This window comes from Equus przewalskii, chromosome 27 (assembly GCF_037783145.1).
Source record: "Equus przewalskii isolate Varuska chromosome 27, EquPr2, whole genome shotgun sequence".
Classification (NCBI taxonomy): domain Eukaryota; kingdom Metazoa; phylum Chordata; class Mammalia; order Perissodactyla; family Equidae; genus Equus; species Equus przewalskii.
The window spans coordinates 14,059,322-14,080,690 of NC_091857.1; the positions used below are offsets into that span (position 1 = coordinate 14,059,322).

The following is a 21,369-nucleotide window of genomic DNA, read 5'->3' on the forward strand; positions in this document are numbered from 1 at the left end:
CTCCTTTTGCTGAGGAGGACTGGCCCTGAGCTAACATCCATGCCCATCTTCCTCTACTTTATATGTGGGACGCCTGCCATAGCATGGCTTCATAAGCAGCCCAAAGGTCCGCGCCCAGGATGTGAACCGGCGAACTCCAGGTGGCCAAAGTGGAACGTGCAAACTTAACCGCTGCACCACTGGGATGGCCCCCCAAATTTCTTTGAGTAATGCTTCCTCAACATCCCAGCAAAGCAGGCTCCTCAACCACTACAATTCTAGAGCACTTTCTCTGTATCTTGTTTATTGTTAGTCTCCCTGGGAACCCTTCCTCCATCTTTGAATACCCAGCAAGGAACAAGGCATAGAGCTGATGCTCAGTAAATGTCTGCTCCATGAATCAGTGAATCTCAGAGACTTCAACAATTAATATACCATGGTGAAATAAAAATAATACCATAGAAGGAAAGAAGGTAGATATATGGGCCAACTACAATGAAGAATACTTGCTTTTCTTTTAATTAATTCACTCACACACACACACACACACACACACGCTCAGTTCTTCATTGGCAAGACACTTCAAGGATCCATGTCAATGTTCTCCCAACCCCTAAAGACAATCAGCTCAGCCGGGTGGCAGGCTAACTTTCTGTTCAGGTGAACTGGGACTCTGGTCCCGCTGTCTCAGGTCCTGCACCAACTGGCATGATAACTGGGCATTAACACAAATCCTCTAAGCACATACATCATCAGCTCCTAAGCTACCCTCCATTGCAGCAGGGAATGTCACTAGATGTGTAAGTCAAAGATATCTAGAATCATAACTAAGGGGAGAATGTTCCCCAAGTTTTAGAAGTAGACAGAAGGCATCCCCTTAAAATAGAAACATAACTATTAGAGAGAGAAAAAACAAAAGAAACCCTGAAGAGATCTCCTAGTGATTAAACAAAAAAGCATTATCATTTCCTATTAGGACACTACTTTTTCAGCAGCTAAATAAAAACATTACCAAATCATTTTATGTAATAAAATTTAACCTTATTTTGACCTTCCTCATAAAGCAAACAAACCTCTCTATCCAATAAGGTTCCATCTGAACTATGTAAGATGATAAGCAATACCTTAATTGCATTCATTTACATGACTTTGAAACTATTCTGGGCTGAAGTCACTGACTGCAAGGTCACAAAATAGAAAAAAGTAAAATGTATGCAATACAGAGGACGAGAGTGTGGTTGCAAACCTCCCTCCCTCATTAGGGGATAAAAAAATTGCAATCAACAGGTGCAGACAACTCTATTTGAAATACAGCACACAAATACACATTGATTTTATAAATATAAGTATATATCAAATATATTATGAAGATATATTTGAATAAGTCCATCATATATTATGGCTTTCCCATTAAAATCAATCTGCCTGAACAGAGGCAAAGGACAATTCTATGCCCTAAGAGCATTTAACATCAAAATGTGAAATTTGGCCAGTATTTTTTCCATTGTCTCACAAAAATTTCTCACGACTAAAATTCAGGTTACAAAGCTACACCAATTTTTAGGACAAGAATTGCAAACACAGGATCTTAGGTATATTAAGAGTTTCTACTTCCATTTTTTTATAATCTAAACAAGCATACATTCAACTAATTTGCTTTGGAGGAGCAGATTTTATGTGTTTCAAAGCCAGTAATATCACATTAGTAAAAGCTGTGAAATAGAATAGACTGGCAGAAATTGACTACCATAAATTACCAGAGACAATGTGTATTCTTCAAAAACCTCAGAAATATATCAAAACACACATAAACAAGTTAACCCTACAAAGTATTTCCCTTTAGTTTAGTAAAATTCTAAGACAAACTATATATTATTGGCACTTGAATTTAAAGGAGAAAAGAGAAGGAAACTAAAAGGATAGAATCTAGGGTACTCTAAAAATGTTTATAATATTAGTACAAATGTAGAGCATCAAATATTTGTTTCAGGTGTAATACAACATCACCAGGAGATTCATTTAAGAAGTTTCTGTCCACGGAATTAGATAAATCTCCCACATTTAATTTACTACCCAAGTGCTTTTACACTACTCAAGCCAATATTTTGCAATTTAAAAATGATTTAGTGAAAGAGAAGCAATGATATTATAAAATTTATGCTCCTTCACCTTCTCTCCCTTCATAGAAGGGCAAGACTTTTTTCATGTAAATCTGTATTAGATCCAAATCATTTCAATTGATGCTACTCCACAAAGCCACGAGGATGAATACATATTTATTTAAGTGCTATATTCCCAAAGAAATCCCAATACCGTGATCTCACTCTGTCCTTTTTAAATGAGAAATAAAATATCTCAATTTCTCTCTATAAGTTAATTCTATTCACTTTGGAATAGATTAGTAGTAAAATAAATGCATACATATATTTTAAATACTAGTTACTATTATGACCCACATATAACTTTCAGTGACCATATCTTCTTTAGATATTTTAATTTTCTTGCTATAAGAAGCAATCGAGGGTCTGACATGATATATATAATCTTTATAACTATGTAACAGGCAATTCATGGTTCCCATCCTTTGACAAGGGTAAAAGCATGGGGTCAATCAGAATCTTCTAATACTGTTTCCAGTGTTCTGGTCACACTTTTATTTGAACTTAAATCTCAGGTTGATGATAATTTTCTGATAAAGATGAGAACTTTTTGTTATTTCTCAAACACTTCCCTCTGTCCTCTTGAAAAACCAAAGGCTTTATGTTCCTAAAGCTCATCGATTATGATCACAACATCTAAAGTTCCATTTCATTCGCATAAACGTAGGATTTTTCTTGCCTTGGACATCAGAATATGTTAAAGCCAACTTTTATAATTGCACTCTAGCCTTTGTGTATCTTTATATGGGCTACAACCTTGAACGGAAAATGAACTATATTAATGGCATCACTTACAGCTCTCAGAGTGGAAGAAAGAAACACGTCCGAGTCTAGGTTCAGACACACTTCATTTTAACAGCAGGCATCAATCTCAGGTGAGCACAGTGAATCCACCCACAAAGCAAGTACCCGTGTGTGTGTGCGTGCGCCTCTTTCCATTTTCTCTTTTCTCTTCCCTTTCCTCTTGCCCAGGAGGGTCAAAGAACAAAATATTACACTTTTTAAATATATGTAATGGTATGGAGATAAATTGTCCATCTGTCTGAAAAAGAAGTGCCTAAAGAAAGAAACTTACCAATTTTCTCTGTAAAATTAAATCCTGGACTGATGGCGTTGCTCAGATAACGCTCAGAAAAGAACAAGGTGACTCAAACTGTAAGGAACAGGCCAAAAACACTCCACAAAATCAAGCATATCTGGAGTAGGCCATATCTCCATTTGAAACACCTGCTACAGAGTATGTTCATTCCCAATTCCAGCTAGGAAATATTGTTCTTCCTCTCTCACCTGTTCCCCCACCCATCCTGCGTCCAGCTCCATAAACAGCAGTTACCCCATTATAAAAGTTGACGGTTAAAACAATGAGCCAACGAAGAAAGTACAATATTCTCTAACTGACATTTACTGCCTTGGCCTTGGACTTCTAATCTTTACCAGACCGGCACACAAATCAATCCATCAGCTCATAAAGGTGTGCTTTTTTAACCTCTAAAACAGATGGGATTGGCCAGAAGTGTCTGGCATGTCAAACTGCTAATCACTGCTGCCCTTTGCACAAAATCGCCCACTTAAGTTGAGGCATGGGTGCACTGGAACCGACATTAGTCTGTGGGAAACCCATTTAACTGTCACACACTCCTGCCACTCCTGCGCTCCCTTAATTAAGCCTAATGCCTTATGCTTTGACCTTTTGTTCTAGCCTATTAACCCTATCTAGTACAAGTTCAATTATGTTCAACTAAAAACTTTGCTGTAAAATATTAAATGCCAAGCTCAAAAAATCACAAGGGACACCCTCTCAGCCCTCAGTTCTGTGCACTCTGTTACTCACTGCATGTGACAGTAAACCTCCCGTTTGGAGTGATACTGATTCTCAGAGAGTCGAGAAGAACCAAATAACCATTCTAGTCCACCTCCCTTATTTTACAGACTGAGGCCAGAAAACATCAAATGACTCACCCATTTCACAGCCACATCGAAACCTATCTAATCTCTAGCTCTAATTCTTTCTTCTCCATGGTATCTCTGATTAATAGTTAAACTGCCCAGCAGCGTGTTAAGGATACTAATATTTTCACCACCAATTATTACCTTCAGCCACCCTCTAGAATACAGTACACAAATAGGCCTAAAGCAAAATAAACGGGCACATCAACAGAGCTGAGAAGTCATTTTTCCTTTCCTCCTCACACCAAAACTTTCTATCCCCTCACCACTACTTTATTTTTTTAAAAGTGACAACGGTCATTGAGAAGTGCTAAATTCTGTGACACACACAAGGCAACATGTAGAAAGACAATTTTTTTTTCTTTCCTGATGCTTTGTTCAAGTATTCAAGACAGCAAATGACTTAAGCTACAGAGAAACAACTTGCTACTTATCCCCAGTGGACAAATTCACAGCTGGATGTCTTTAAAAATATATCTTTTTTATACCTATATGTATATGGACTGCTATTTATATTTACCAGAATTCCAAAAAATAAAAACAAAAAACTTTAAATTTCACTGTAAAACAAAATCAAATGAAGCCAACCTAACACACAGTCATCACAGGGGTTTTTCAGTTTTAGTGAAATGTGTGCTATTATTCCTCTTTCCATTTACTTCACATAGCTAGAAAATTCTTTTTACTGCTCTCGCTGTGACACATGAAAACAATTTAAAGATCAATAATGTAAAACAAAGTTTGGATTTCTATCTATGACTCGTGAGGAAATGTATATTAATTTTAGATTTTCAAAAGACTTAAAGTCAGATTTTAATTTTATGTTTTTTGTTGACTGCCCAGAAGTCCATTTTTGCCTGTTTTCAATATTAACTAATATCGTCATTTTTGCCTTTAGCAACTCAGAACCTTACAGGTTAAGGCAATATGCCATTAAATGGAACATATAATAATTTTCAAAAGAAAGATCATTCAGAGTTGTGTTAAAATGACGAATAATTCCAATGAGAGAATTCACCATTTTTGAAGAGTTAAAAAGACAATGTGGTACAAGAGTTTAAAACTAAAAATGAATGTGTTCATGTTACTAGAACGATACCTTCAAAGGAAAGCATATCGCTTGGCAGCATCAGGAGGAATATTCACAAGGATGTATAAAACGTCAAACGGTGGATGGACAAGTAGTCAAAGCTTAAACAAACACGGCTGGCAGGGACCACTGCTAGCAAACCAATCCTGAGTCTCGTTTGCCTTTTTCACTGAAAAGGATAATAATGTTAATTTAAATGAGACATCATGCCTTAGTTACAAGAGTCAGGTCACGAAAATAGAAATTAAGTGTGGGTCTCTGCGGAGGAATCCAAGAGTGGGAAAGTCATACTAATGTACAGAATTCATGCACCCTATACCATACTGACCGACAATAAGGGACAATGGAAGGAAAAGGCAGTTCAGAGACTCAGGATACGTGCCGAGGAAGGCACCCAGTAGAATATACCACATAAAGAGTAAAGGTGCTCATTTTCTACCCTTTTACTTTGAACAATAGCCAAATAGCCTGCACGTCTTTTTTGGCTATGATTTATAAGCATGTGAATACACAGAAAAATATGTGAGCCATGAGACATGTTTTTCTGTTTACCAAAGACATCCACTTCCAAGCATGCATAACGTTAAGTTTGGAAAAAACTGTGTTCACAAAGCAAGAAACTGGGTTAAAGTTACTTTGAGAGCACTGGTTAAATCTGAATCCTGTAAATATATATTCCAGATAATCTATACATTTTCCTTAGCATTTCAAAATGAATTGCTAGTCTAGAAATTTCTAAGTTCCATTTTAAAATAATTTTCTTTTCTGCCTTAGCATTATTCATCTAGTTGAACATAACAGTGTTCTAACAGTGAGAAATTCACCTCCAGTGAAGAGTAAACCCTAATTTTTTAAAAAAATAACAAAAGGGCTTCATGTACTACTTAAGTCCCATAATTTATCAGGTTTTGAATCATAAAGTCATTCTTGGTACCCTTTAACTTTTAAGATTACTGAATGCCAAAATTAATTCTAGACGTGTGATTTCAAGATGCCTCCATATGGCCAACCAACCAAATCCAATGCAATTACATGTGTCGAGCTGGTGGATCCTCTGCCCACTGTGAATGAAGCTAAGGAAACTGCCTTTAAGGCTCTAGAAATATTTCGTTTCGCTTCCTTAAAAAAAATTAAATGTTGCCCCCAAAGACTTTGTTGAACATGTTTTCTAATATATTGTAGTTTGTGCGTTTTTTAAGAAACTTAGCATTACAAAACAATTTCAAGCGCCAAGTCATTATAATGCCACCAACGGTTTCACTATTTCTTTCATAATTAATATGCCTGGAAAGAAGCTGATAAATTTTAAGGAAGAAATATTATTCCTTTTACAAGTTCTAATTTAACAAGACTGAAGGAAAAAATGTAGGACAGCAGATACTATGCATAAGTTATGCATAATAATTAGCAGCTATTATGTATAAATACATAAAGGCTCCATTTCTGACCCCAAAAAGCCAGATTTTACCAATAGTTGGGATTGGTACAGTTCAATTCAAGCAATGTTTACAGGAGCCTTCTACGTGCCAGGCGCCTACAGCACTGACAACACTCTCATGAATAAGCTTCTATTCACGGAACTCACCATCTACTGAGGAAGACAGACACTCAGCAAGTGTGACTATCACAATCAGGGGGACAGAGAACTCTCAGAGACAAATCTGATCTTGTTACAGGCTTGGGGACTGTGGAGACATCTACACTCTCTTGCCCACTGTCCCATGAGTGAGAATATTCCTTTCCAGTTTGCTTCATAAGGTTAGGAATGTGGCCAGTCTGTGGTCCACGTAACAGCTACCATTAGGTTTCTTCTCTCGCTCTCTTTCTAGGGGGTGGACCTAGGTGCACACGGTTCAGGGCACATTATCACCACTAACAGTGCCCTCTCACCTTGTTACCTTTTCACAGGAGAATATGGGAATGGGGTCCACAACCTTTGCACTATGACGTTCCCAACTGAACCAACGGACCCAAACACCTCCACTAATGGCTTTAGAACATTGCTCGTCAACAATAAGTAGAGCTGGCCTGTGAATGTTCTGATCACACTGGTCAACTAAAGGCACGTGGCTCTGTTAATCTACAAACAGAAGTTCCCCTACTGACTTTTAAATAGAATTAAAAAATGTATATAATATGTAGAAACAAAGCCACTGCCTGAACAGATGCCCACCTGTACTGTAAAACTCCTCTTTTTAAATTCCCAGCCTAGAAAGTACACTGCAAGTACTAGAATGTCAAATGGATCCTAAGACTGTTCTGAAGACCATGTTTTAACAGCAGGAGAAGAAAACAGGCTATAAAAACAAGGGTGCCGTAGTTGGTCTTTCCCATTCCACTTTTGAGACCCAGTCCTTCCGGTTATCACAGTTCCTTCCTTGAGGTTGGTTTGGACCTTACTGCTGGACTCATCCCCGAAGTGATTGGTGACTAAGTACTCCTTAACACCTGGGACACAAGCCCTGTTTCTGAGATTGCCAGCAAAAACAAACAAACAAAAAAGTGTGAAATAAATCAAGACTGAATTTCTCATCCTGGGTTCACCCAACTGCTAGCTGTATGAGTTTTAAAATTTATTTAAATTCTTAGGAGCTCAATTTCTTCCTCTGTAAAATGTAGACGATGAATATTTTGGAAATTTTAAATTAACAACAATAACAAAATTGTATCAGGTGGATACCCCTGGCAATTTAAAACAAGAGAAAAGGTCATGTGAGAAATAAGGAAAACGGGGAAAAGGGGAAACAAAAACAGAAAAGAGGAGGATTAAGAGAAAAAAAGGTGTATAAATGCCAAATGGTGGCATTTATCAGTATTTGCTTTACAGTCCACACCAACCACCTATCCTCTGTGTTTTTCCATTAAGCAAGATGTCTGAAGAAACAAACCTGTTTGAAAATGGGAAAGCAGGACAAGATACCTCTAGGATAAGTACATTTAAACCCAGAGTATCCATAGCTTTTATGAAATTCCCTTCCAACCTGAAAATCTGAGGATCGTATGAAATTACCTCAATTTGTGAAAGCCCAAGCAAAAGAAATTCAAAGTAAAACAAACAAAACAAAAAAAAAGAGAGAGAAGAAAACGTCACGTTGATTGAGGTCAGTCGAGCATTACCAGGATGGGTCAGAGCAGCATTTCACTAACAGAACAAACAATGCACTGCTTTGAGTTTTGCCTCAATAACACCAAACATCCGGATACTGGAGAAGAACCAGATGGTGAATAAAACGCTTCCATCTTCAATCCTTGGCCTCATGCAGATTCAGTCTATTTCAATTAAATTTTTTTAAAAGGCATGACAGGTTAAGGAAATCATATAAATACAAATCTGAACTCCAGAAAGACTTTTTCCCAGATTGTTCACTTACACAGTTTCTTATTTGGCCAGATACAATATATTCTTTTAATTAAAGATCACAGTAAAACACTTCTTTTGCAGTTTTTATACAAATCCTTTTGTTGATCCAACATTTACTTGGAAATGCAAAATCCAAAGCATGCTAGAAAATATTATGCACATGAGCCTTCTTACCCATCCTCGTGTCTCCAGTATAGTTTCAATTTGTACCTTTTAGTGAAGAGGGAACCATTCAGCTTGATTCTTTTGGGTTCAAAATTCCATAAAGCTTAAATGAGGTAAGTAAAAAGAGGTGGAGAGGTTTATAACTCCATTTCTCAAGGCCTCAACAATAAAAGAAGATGCCTGACGTGTACTTAAAAATATACTATATGCCACAGACGTCCCTAACACAAAAATCTCTTTCCTGACCATGGTCTACTCCCAAAATGAAGCCAAATACGTCTCATCTCTCTATTTCCGCTTCCTTCTGATAAATTCACAAATGCGTTGTCAATTTCCAATTTGTGTCACAGAGCCTAGTTTATTAGCATAGCGTAGTCTTTAAAATAAAAGTATTGTGGGTGAAAATAGGGCAATAAAAAAAATCACGTGGAGAACTGTAATAGTCAAGAGTTTTAACTTTTCAACCAGGAAGAGTTAAGGCTCTGTATTTGCTGCAACTGCTCCTTCAAGTGGACAAACATAATTAGCCTAGGGAATACCCAGGATTAAAACCATGACAAGCTATTTTAATGAATTATATCAAGAAACATAGTTGCCTTCTCTGCCTCACAGAACACTACCGTAATTCTGTGGTACACTGCATCAGGGCTGGCATCTGGGGAGGGGAAAAGGGCCTGAGAGCTGCCCTTGGGGACCACAGTTCTCTGGTGAGCAAGCGCAGGGAGCAGGACATCAGCTCTGAGAACATCAACTGCATGCGTCTCAGTTGGAAACACTGTGCCTTCCCAGTGAGACTGGCCCTGGAGAGCCAGGCTGAGTGGACTGCATGCACTGCACGCCTTCTGTGGTTAACAGGCTGCAAGCAGGGTTTTTTGAGGACTTGCTAAAAATCGGATAGAGACTGGTTTTCTCCTCAAAAGATGGCTATTCTCAGGAAAACGCACACTACCACCAATGAAATTAGCCTTGTGACCTCAGGCAAGTTACTCAGGCAGCTATCAGACTAGGTTTCTTTATCTGCAAAACAGAGAAAATGTACCTCTAGGTCACAGGTCACAGGGGATACCAAAGCAGCCAGCACCCTGTGTGGCACAAAGCAGGTAGCCCCCAAACCTCTTCCTTCCCCTGCCCCTACATCCAGTGAAAAAGGAAAAGGCAAGTAACTAAATAACAACTTTTTTTATATTTTAGGTTTTTACCCAATCATCTCTACTCCTTCTAAAACCACAGGCTTGAACTCCTGACTGTTGACTGTCAACCACAGCGTATACTGATGTACAGAGTCAGGATTTCAGTATTGAGAAATCAAACCAACTCCCTTGTTCTGGAGTCCACAGCTGCTGCTCACGAGGGAAAAGGACTTTCCCCTTGCCCGTATCACACATTGTTTCAGCAGCAGGACCTAAGCTAGAAAAGCGTGTGTGGAAATAACTACACAGAAATACTTTTTTAAAATAGGTTTTTCAAAAATCACACTTGAGCTGACATGACCCATTGTGCAAATATTCCCTTTAGGGGAAACACTGCAACTGTGATTAATTCGTTTTGAGGATTCTTTCTTACATCCCATTTGGGAGTGTTTCATGTTTCCAAATACTTTTTCTTGATGTTCTCCACTTTCTTCTGTCCTCCTTCCTTCTCTTAATTTGTTTCTTTTCCAGTGTATAAATCTAACACGCTACTGTAGATTGCTATAAATCCATAAATTCAGGAATCGGAAAAAAATCTTAAAAAGCGTGCTTTTCAAAAACCAGTTACCATCCCTTAAACATTTCATCTCTCTCGATTTCTAAATAGATTCCTCAAGAAAGAAGTCCCTTTTTTATTTTGAACTTGTAATTCTCAAACTCTGATTTGTGTCCCGTTGCACGTCAGGCTCTCTTACCCACACCATGTCAGTAAGTCACCACCACAATTACAATACTACTCCCATTTTAAGATTGCATATAAACCTACTTTCCTCACTACTGCAATGCTAAATTATCATCTGACTTTTTTAATTCAGTAACATATTTACCATGTTCACATGTTATGTACCATACAGACAAATTCAACAATTAAAAGCACACAACTACAAGGAGAAGCAAGCTTAGCCACTATGTGACTTAAGCTTTTCTCTAACGTCTAAAGCTAACGGCCTGACTTTTACCTAGTACCCTCACACAGCTGGTTAAGGAGGTCAAAGTAAAATAATCAAAGCACCCTACTAACAGCAGAAGTTCCTAACTCCTCGGTTCCTAAGTTGTCTTCAACCCATTAGCAAATAACAGATTTGAAAACAAGGAGTAGCCCTATCATTTCACAGGTGACTGAAAAACGACTTTCTTAATTAGAAGTACAAGGGTGAAAGATTCCTTCCCACCAAAGCTCTGAATAAACACCAACATCAGGTCAGAGTTGTCCTGGTCCCAGCGGTATCTTAAGCTCATGACTCAAATTCCCAGCAGGCTTCCAGTTTAATATTTCTTGAAACGCTGGGCTTAGTCACACAGTGACCTCGAATTTAAGGCAAATAAGGGTCTCTTCCTTCCATCCTTCAAGATATTTTTGCTAAATGACACAAAGTTAAAGAGGCAAGAGGGGTTTTAATTTAGAGTGTTTATTCCCTGAGGTGTACCATGTTAAAAAATTTTCTGGGGAGAGTGAACCATGCTAGCTTTGAATTTCAAACACAACTATTAACCCTGTCAGAGAAGCAATTCAACTTCCAAGTATCTTAACAAAATGCTTTTTTTTGCCCTAGTCCTATTGATTGAAAGAGGAAGAAAAGAAGAAAAAAAAGTAGGAAGGGAGGAAGAGAGGAAGGAGGGAGGAAGGTGGGGATGGAAGGATGGAGGGATGGAAGAATGGAAGGATGGAGGGATGGAAGGATGGAGGCATGGAGGGATGGAGGCATGGAGGGATGGAGGGATGGAAGGATGGAGGCATGGAGGCATGGAGGGATGGAGGCATGGAGGGATGGAACGATGGAGGGATGAAAGGATGGAGGGATGGAGGGATGGAAGGATGGAAGGATGGAAGGATGGAGGCATGGAGGGATGGAGGGATGGAGGGATGGAATGATGGAGGGATGGAGGGATGGAGGGATGGAGGGATGGAGGGATGGAAGGATGGAGGGATGGGGAAGGACGGAGGGATGGAAGCATGGAGGCATGAAGGGATGGAGGGATGGAAGGACGGAGGGATGGAAGGATGGAAGGATGGAAGGATGGAGGGATGGAGGGATGGAGGGATGGGGAAGGATGGAGGGATGGAGGGACGGAGGGATGGAAGGATGGAAGGATGGAAGGATGGAGGGATGGAGGCATGGAGGGATGGAGGGATGGAGGGACATCACAAGCATATTCCTAGCCAAAGTTTCAACATATTCTGGAGTTCTTCTTAAATTTACTTTGACCAAAAACCAAAGCAGATGAATTATAATTTCTTTAACAGATAATTATCCATAACGTTATCTTCAAGAACAATTTATCAAAATAGGAATAGCCTTTATAAAATATCTTAAAATTTGGAAGTATACATAGTGGAGTCCCTTTTCCCATAACTCCAAAGAGTGACTTTTTTCTACACTTTTGAGTTGCTTGTCGTCTAAATTCTTCAAATCTGTTTCTCATTATAATACTTCTGGAGTTCCAGGCTAAATGCTATCCCTAGCATCATTCAAGATATTAATTTTAACAAAATCCTAATACAATGGTAAAAAGGATCAAATTTATTTTTTTCCTCATTCTTGTTCTTCTAATGCTTTATGAATTTAAGAAAAATTATCTTATGTTTCAGGTGTATTGATACGCTAAAATACCACAAGTCTTATAATGCTTTATCTGTAATATTTGCAAGATAGTACAAGAATCAATTTGAATTTCAAGGTTCATAATGCAGAGTACGCACTATAGTAGTGACAACAATTAGTATTACATCCTACTTATATTTATTATGAAAAATTAAAACTACCCTTTATACCTGCAGCAAAATGAAAAGAAAGTTCTGTTCCAAATGCACTCTAATTTTCAGAATCCTAAATATTCAATATCCATCACATTGAACATTAAATTTCAAGGAACAAAAAAAACCAGATAGACTCTATATTTTAGTTTGCAAAGAAACACTGACAAGACTTCAGAGGTCTCTTTGGTCCTAATTCTCCCCTTACCCTTGAATCATAAGATAATGTGCTTAAAAAATATATTCTTTCTGTAGTTATTTACATCAAGTTATCTTTATCAGAAATTCCATGAAAGAGTTCCCCAGTTCACCACCCAAACATCAGCACTCTGTTTTCCATGTTCAATAAGACCCTTGGAAAACACCAAATCTTAAAAGAACAAAGAAAAGGTGACCTGTTACTAACTCATTTTCTTCCAAACAGACTCTTGTAACCTTTGGTTCTATTCTGGTACCCAGTTTTGATCCTCTACATTAAATATACTTAAGAGACATTCAAAAACAAAGAGTGCACATACACAAGTGGGGAATTTGTCGTTTCTCCTCCTCAAACAACCCCTATTTACACAATATTGCTGCCCTCACAAAAGGGAATCCATTACCAAGCAATTCATGTCCTTGCTTCAGCATCAGATGCAAACAGGATGCAGAAACAAGATCTCTCTCCTGCATTTACTTTTTGTTCATTCCAACCTCTGGACATAATCTTCAGCTCCATTCCATTGGCTGCTTCATCTGTTAATACTCCTGATTTTTACCTTCTCAACTCTAGTGACCATTCTGGTGTTATATTTCTCCAACAATTACCTTACATAAACACTAAAGAATAGGCTTGCTCATTTTCCACCCAGACAGTCCCCTCAAAGAACCGCAACTTAAGGAAATGCACCCTGAACAATTTAATTCACAGATTCAAACTTATTATCTTGAAAGGTCCCTCCCCCCATATTCAACAGAAAATGTTTCTTTGACTTTTCAATAGTAATGAAAAGTTGCTTTTCATAACAATATTTCTCCAGTTGGAAGACATGGGTACAAAGGGCTTTGTAAGATAGCAAATGCTTTTTTCCTCCAGTCTTCATCCATGTAACAGTAAATCACTATGAAAACGAAACCCACCCTGGTTGTGTGCTAACCACATGAAGGGGCATATGGAAAAAGCACAAGAGGAAGGAACCTTCACCCATCACAGCCAAGAAGGGAAGCTACAAATGAAGGCAATGTTCATGGAAGAAAACATCCAAAGATGTAGAAGCTATTTATTTCAGAAAAGGGGATGAGAGAGTGAGAGAGCAATAAAGGGAGAGAGAGGCACAGTGTAGACAGATAAGCTAGAATCCTTCTTCTCCGTTACCCTGCACTTTAAAAACTAACTGTATCAGGCAATCTAAAGTTTGAAGAGCAAAACTGAACCCCTCACAATTTAAAGTGAACAATATTTTTCTTGATAAAAATTAGATGTTTTGAACTTATTTTGGGCAGAATTATCTTTTAACCCGATACACTAAACCACTAATGCTTTTCCAGAACAACACTTAAAATATGAGCTTTCAAGTTTCTTATAATCTTAAAGTTTTAAAATTAGAAACCTACTCCCTTTACCATCACATATCCTAAGACACTCTGATTTAAAATTACTTCTATGCCATTGTCTTCTAGCGTTGGTTTTCAATGGAATCTGTACAATTAATAATAACGTTCTTCCCTCTCATCTTTCTAAAGAGTCAAGGATGACATATCTCCTTACCTCCCTATTTGTTCCATTAGATTGACATATTTTGCCTCATCTGTCACCTTTCATAAAACTCTGCTTTCAGATATAAGTTAATTCATTTTTAGTTGTCCTCAATGTTCTAAAATAGTGATGTTTGACAGAATTAATACAGTGTTCTAGTTCTCTCTGTTCAACTGGTATTTAATTAAAGATCTGGGAGGCCATCTTTCTCTCAGGTTACACCATTTAAAGGAATGTTACTTCCTCCACTGACAGGGTGATAAGCCACATGGCAACAAAGCTGCCTTCCTGAGGTCTCCCATTGAACAGACTGCTCTACTGTGTACAGTTTGTACACAGCAAGACAGAGTACCACTTATTTCATGTTGATTTCACTTTGCACATCTCTGAACCACAACTCTACTATAGTCCACATTCTCTCTTACGTTTTGAACATTCAGAATTTCTGGAGTTTTAACACTCCTTCAAATTTTTGTTTCATCATCGTTTTCATTTCACCTGGACCTCAAAAAGTCCTAATGGCACTTAATCTGTAAGATTTCTTGAATCTCTGGGAACAATGCAGAAAGTCTTTAAGCAATCAGAGCTACCCTGGAGCACAAACTGAAAATTCCCTGTTTTAAATTCTTTTGAATTAATAGCTTTTGGAGAAAAGCCCACGCAACTTGATATGTGAGAATTTTCAATTCTAAAGGTGGCAAGGATAATTTCAATTGGCACTTACTGTTTATTACACAAATAATGGTTCTCTTGGATGGCCTTTTGAAAGCTAGCACTTTTTAATCATTTTTTGGCTATACTGGAACCGCAAGAGACATGTCAATTTAAAGCAAACTTCAGGAGCAATAAACTAACAAACAGACTCTAGGTGGTGGTATAGGTTATTTTTTATCAAGATGTTTTGCTCTTAAAACTGCAAGAGTCAGAAGAGCCTTTAGCCTCTTTTACAGATGCTTCTTTATTGCAAACTTATAATATTTTAGGGTGTTTACATTAGTAAAATGCGAGTTCTGCAGTGTGCAGGCACATGCAAGAAGTGAGTCTAACTCAAGTCTTTCCATAGGCACTAAACCTGGTTTTCAGTGACCTCAAAGGCACTGTAGAGAACTGATTTGACTAAAACCAGCAATGAACAGTCTTTTTTTTTTTCCAAATATATATGCTACTCACACTCCTAGAGCACTTTCAGGGGTAAGTATGGAAAGAGGTTTTTCTCCACCAGAGTGTATGAAACAGACTAGACTACAAACCCTACAGCCTGCAGCGTAGTAGCTGTTCCACTGACTGCCTCTTCTTTGTCTCTAGGAACTAATTCCAAGCAGAGAAAAGTTACTACTGGTCATGAAGCCACTACTCTCTCAACCAGTTAAACCCACTCGACATGATCAAACCGCTGGGCAAAAACAGAGCAACTAATTTCAAAGCTGAAAAACATTTCAACATACACCAGGCAGCAACCCACACTTAGGTGCCAGGCAGCTGAAGCACCATTTATTTAAGAAGTCCACTTATTTCAGTGTCTCTTCAACAAAGGTGGCAAACTGGTGATTAAACATTGAATAATCACATCAGGAAGATGCCACCTACTTGCTAAACCTGTGATTCACTAATAAGCAGGTTCCATGCGATTCATAATTTTAAAGAATGAATTACCAAAGCCCTTTGCTTCACAAATGCCCCCCCTCCAAGGCAAAGAGCACTTATCATATACAAACCGACAGACAACCATTTTTACTTTGGACGACTACCGACGGTCTCTCTTCCTCTAAAGACAATCCCCCCACACACGCCACCTCACATTTAATCATTCACATCACCACAGACAAACTCCAACTCTGCTCCACCACCAACTGAGTGAAAAGTCCTTGTGGCTAGGAAGGTCTTCATTTTTTCCCCAAATAAAACGTCCGATCAACAAAATATTTTAAAAACGCAAAAGTACTTCTCATTCTGTTCTTTGATTATCTTCAGAACCCAATTAAATCACTAACGAGAGAGAAGGTAGAAACTCCTGTAACGCTTCAGAGATCAACATGTGTCACAGCCGCCCAGTCTGTTCGCCTCGAAGACACAGCTGATTCCTTTGTTCCTTCAGACTGAACACCAACTCTTGATTAAAATTTGGAAACTACTTTGGAAAGGATGGGAGGGTTTGTAGGATCTTTCCAGGGAAATCCTTCATTAAAGAATATTCACGAGTAGTAAGAAGACAGACAGAAGAGGAGAGAAAAGAAGGCTCCCAAAGCCTCCCAGGACCTCCACGGGGCTCACCCTAAATGTGAGCCCGGTTTCGGGCTCAGGGAGCAAGTGATGGTTGAGGCCTCGGGTCCAGGGCGCCTCGCCCTCCGGAGGCGGAGGAAAAGTCCCGATGGCCGGGCCTGGGGGTCTTGGGGGCCCGGGAGCGCGCCCCTTTCCCAGTCACTTTTCCCGGCCCCGAATCCGGCGAGCACCGCGCAGGGAGGCCCCCGGGCGAGAGGCGGGGAGCTGCGCCCGGCGCCGCCCAGGACGCCCGGGCAGCAGGACCGCGAGCAGCGCGGCGAGCGGCCGAGGGGGGCAGCCGAGCGGGGCGCGACCCCGGCCGGTCCCCCGCGCCCAGCCCGGCTCCGCGGACGCGCCGGCCGGCCCACGATCGGCGAGCCCGGGGCCAACTCCACAACTTGGCCGGCCCGCCGCCCGGGCCCCCGAGTTCCCGGGGACAGCCGGCCGCGGCAGGGGAGGCGGGATCTCCCCGGAGACGGCTCCTCCCGGCCGCCAGCGCAGCCCGCCGGCCGCGATCGCTCCCGCCGCCCCGACGCCCCGCGGCCCTGCCCGCCAGCGCCAGCGCCAGCCCCGCCGCGGGCCGCGCTCCCCGGCCGTTTCCGGCGGCCGCTCCCCGGAGCCCCCGGCCGCGGCCGCCACTCACCCGAGGCCGCCGCGGCTCCGAGGCGCGCTCCGCGCGGCTCCCTCTGCGAAGGCGCCCGCCGCCCGTCCTCCCCGGCGCCCGGCCGGCTCGTCCCTCCGCGCGGCAGCGCCGCGAGCGCACGGCGGACGCCAGGCCACGGGCGGGCGGGCGTGGGCCGGCTGTCCCTGCGCTCGCCGCCGCCGCCGCCGCCGCCTCCCGAGTTCGGGGCTCTGCTGCAATGTCTGCGAGGCTGACTTTGAGCGCCTCGCTCGCCGCCCGCCCGCCGCCGCCGCGCTCCTCCCTCCGCCGCCGAGCCGCCGCGGCCGGTCCCTCCCCTCGGCGCTCCACGCCATTCAGCTCTTCGGCCAAGTTTCTTAACCCTTTTTTCCCCCGCCCTCCCATTGTCACCGGGGCCACAGGCAGCCGCTCGGGGCCCGGCAGCCCGCGGGAGCGCAGCGGTCCCCTCGGTCCCGCGGTCGTGCTCCCGGCCCGCCCTCCCGAGGGCCGGGCGGGGGCTGCCGGGCCCAGGCAGCGGAGGACCGCGTGCACCCGGAGAGCTGGGGCCCCAGCGCCCGCGCCGGCCCCTCGGCGCCTGGACAGCTCCTCCCGGGGGCCCGGGCATCGGGCGGGTTACGCAGGCCAAAGGCTCGCGTTGGGGACACAGCCTGGGGGCCCGGACACCCCGGGTCCCCGCCTGGGTGCTGGCGCCTTAGGCGCCCCCCTCCTCCCAGGTCACCTCCTGGGCTCCGTCTTACCCACCCCCAACTTCCACCACCTTGTGATCTGTGTGTCCTGCTTTCATCGGGGGGGCACGGGCACTAACTCCAGGTCACTGTGACTCGACGCCCAGCACGTAGTAGGCACCCAGGAATGACTGTGGAGGGACTCCAGAGGCCAGCTGGGCGGGAGACCTGAGGAGTGCCCCGGGCAGCTCCTCGGACGGACGTAGGACCCAGGAGCAGGGTTTCCCGTCAGCTGCTTTGTCACTGCGAAGTCTCCCGCGGAGCCTGTCAGCGAATCGACATCCTCCCTGGGAAGAATTTGACCCTACAAGACAAGGCGAAAGGAACAGGGCTGCCACTTCTTCGGCAGCTCTCCTCGGTTCAGTGTCCAAATAAGAAATAACAATTACATCACGAGGCGGGGAGGCAGCGCTGTGGAGCCTCTCGGTTTCCTGCAGCCGAATCTCGCTGAACCCGCCTCTCACTTGGGGGGATATGGATTGGTGAAGAGAGAAAGTGGAGGGAGGAGAGAGTCAGACGAAACCAGAATTTCCCCCTTCTCCTTGTATTTGCTGTTTTCAAATCTTTTCCTCAGCGCTCCCCAAACATCTAACCAGCACTATGAACACCCCTTCAACACCTCCCCAGATGTCAGGTTTCTTTTTGACTCCAGCCTCTAGCATTTAGTAACTCGCCATGAAAAAAATTGCCAGGGGAAATGCGTGCCGTTGCTGAAATTGTTTTTGCTTGATAACGAGAACGCTAAAGTACAGCTTAGCCTCACCCTAAACTCTGAAAGGTATGCCTATGTTAAAACACTTATTACCCAAAACAAGTGCGTGGATGAGGCACTCCATTCTTCTGTGTGGGTTTTCATAACCTTAGGAATCTGATAGCATTTGAAAATAGATTTGCCAGCGCACTTTAAAAAAAAAAAACCTATCCAAGTCATAAAACAGTATTCTATGCCTGTTATGTAACGGCTGTATTGTTCACTTAAAATTTCATTTAACCTTTAAAAATAGGAATGAGAGTTTTGGAATACCTTCACAATCTTAAAAGTGAAAGCAATTCTTCAAATTAATGCTTAGTACATCCAGCACCTAGCACAGTGCTCGGCACACGGTAGGAATATTTTGCTTAATAGTGATGAGGCATTTTCGAACAATTATTTTAGATCAGCTTAGTGATTCAACTGTGCAATCTGTTGCCGTCTTATGTGGTTTAAACTTCATAGGATCACTTATTATTTGCATATACCACAGTTTGAAATCTCCTTAAGGCAACTTAGTAAAGTCTGCTATTCCATATTCCATCATTTATCCTGTATTGGATAAATGAGAGAACTGTTCCAACTAATGGATGATCAGCCTAATTGGAGCTTGGCCCTTTAACAAACTCCTTTTTTAAAAAACTCTTTTTAACTGTTCTACAAAGATTTTCTAAAATGTTTCTGTTTTCTTAAGTAGTTTATTGGACTTCATTTGGCTTTTTCTTGAAAAGTCAGGGTTAATTTTATTTAAAAAGTATTTATTGTTGTAGGTTGTAGTGGATTCGGCAGATCCCTCGGCTTCCTATTCTCTATTGGGCTTCTTCCTAGTTGTCAGGGGTGCTCCCAGGAGGTATATAAGCCATCAATTGCTGCTCTGAAGGATTCCAGGGTACTGTGACTTAGTGATGATCTCTGCCTTTTGTAGTTTCTCTCTCTCCCCCTTCACTAACTGACAATCTGTGGTCCTTCCTCTCTGTTGCCAGTGTGCCTGCCTGTAAAATCCTGCACCTTTTCTGACTGGCAGCTTCTAGTCTGGTGCAGACTGGGAATGGGAATCCAGATAGCCTTACTTGTCACAATTCAGTCTAAAGTAAATAGGTCCCACGTGAGCAACTGATGTGCTCACCAAGGAGTAAGGCACACGAACCTTAGTACACAGACTTTGGGACCCGTACTTGGACTACTCAAATGTTGCTTTGAAAAGCATTCTCTTTACATCTTAACTAGGTTTGTATCATTGAGATTGGTAGATAAAGAACCTCCTAAAAAGTAAGAGGTACACAATTAACCCAGCAAGCCGAGTGCTGGTCCTGCCCTGCAACACTAGTGCTAAAAAGTCCACTGCCATATGTTAGATTGCTTAACAAATCTGCTCACCTCTTATTATTAATCTATTTTCTCAACCTCACAGAAAACCACTCGTTGAAACCCTGAACTCTTTTTGATAGTACATTAGTGTTAAGTAAATTGCACACCTTTTGTGGAACTCATTTTTACTTAATCATGCTAATTGTGTTGGGGCTATTTTGTTGTTGTTCTTTGTTTTTAAAAAATCAATACCTAAATTTCCTGGCTCAGAGAATCATTGCAAGGATGCTGGGGCATATATGTAATATAAGAAGGCCTATTCAGTAATTTTTATTTTGTACACAACTCCTATTTAACCAACTGTGATGTGAACGAAGATGTCCTTCCGTTTATATACTTAAACACAAAAGTATTTTTATAAACCAAGGGTCCCTATGGTGTCAGACACTTATAGCTCAGGCTCAAGATGTTTATCCACCACAAAGAAGTAGTCCAAGAGAGGTATGCTTGTGGTGTGCTCCCTGAATCTCTCCTGTTATAGCATTTTTCACACCATTTTGTGATGGTGTTTACTTGTCTGTATCTCACTCTAATTTCCAGTGCTACAGGCACAGAGTCCATATCCCTGAGCTCCACAAACAGTAGACATTCAGAGGATATCAGGCAAGATACTGTCACAGCCCAGAGGACAGGGTGTTTATTTCTATTTGGGGTATGGGTGTGGGATGGAGGAGTTCAGAGAAAATTTTATAGAGAAAATAATGCTTCAGCTGGCTGTTAAAAGGTAAGAATTTGCCAAATAGGCAAAGTGGGAAGGGAGTTCTAAGAAGAGGAAAAAGACCGTTTAACAGTAGAGAGGTGTGAAGAAAACAAAAATACATATTGAGAAGTACTGAACCCACATTGTACGCTATGAACTCATGACTAATAAATTACAACTGACAAAAATGTATTCAGCTGAAATGCCAGGGTAGTTATGCTGTTACCGTCCCTTAATCTCAAGAGAAGCGCTGATCAATAAGAACGTATAAAGCGAGCCACAAATGTGAACTACATATGGATTTTTGAATTTTCTAGTAGCCACCTTTAAAAAACAAAAAGAAACAGGTAAAATTAATTTTAATAATGTACTTTCTTTAACCCAATGTATCACAATATTATCATTTCAATGTGTACACAACATAAAAATTATTCATTAGATATTTTACATTTTTTTATTCACGCTAAGTCTTCAAACTCCAATGTGACTTTTACACTCATAGGACATCTCCACCTGGACTAGAGAAATTCAGGCGCTCCGTGGCC

The 21,369-nt window shown here is 41.4% G+C and overlaps 1 protein-coding gene across 1 annotated transcript in view; it reads right to left on the bottom strand.

Moving 5' to 3' along the window:
* Window positions 1–17,884, bottom strand: part of LOC139079804 (spidroin-2-like) — a 46,378-nt gene extending 28,494 nt beyond the window's left edge. The window contains exon 1 of the mRNA XM_070597230.1: window positions 16,653–17,884. Coding sequence (XP_070453331.1) covers window positions 16,653–17,884 — 1,232 coding nt within the window. The remainder of the gene's footprint in view (window positions 1–16,652) is intronic.
* Between the last annotated feature and the right edge of the window lie 3,485 nt (window positions 17,885–21,369).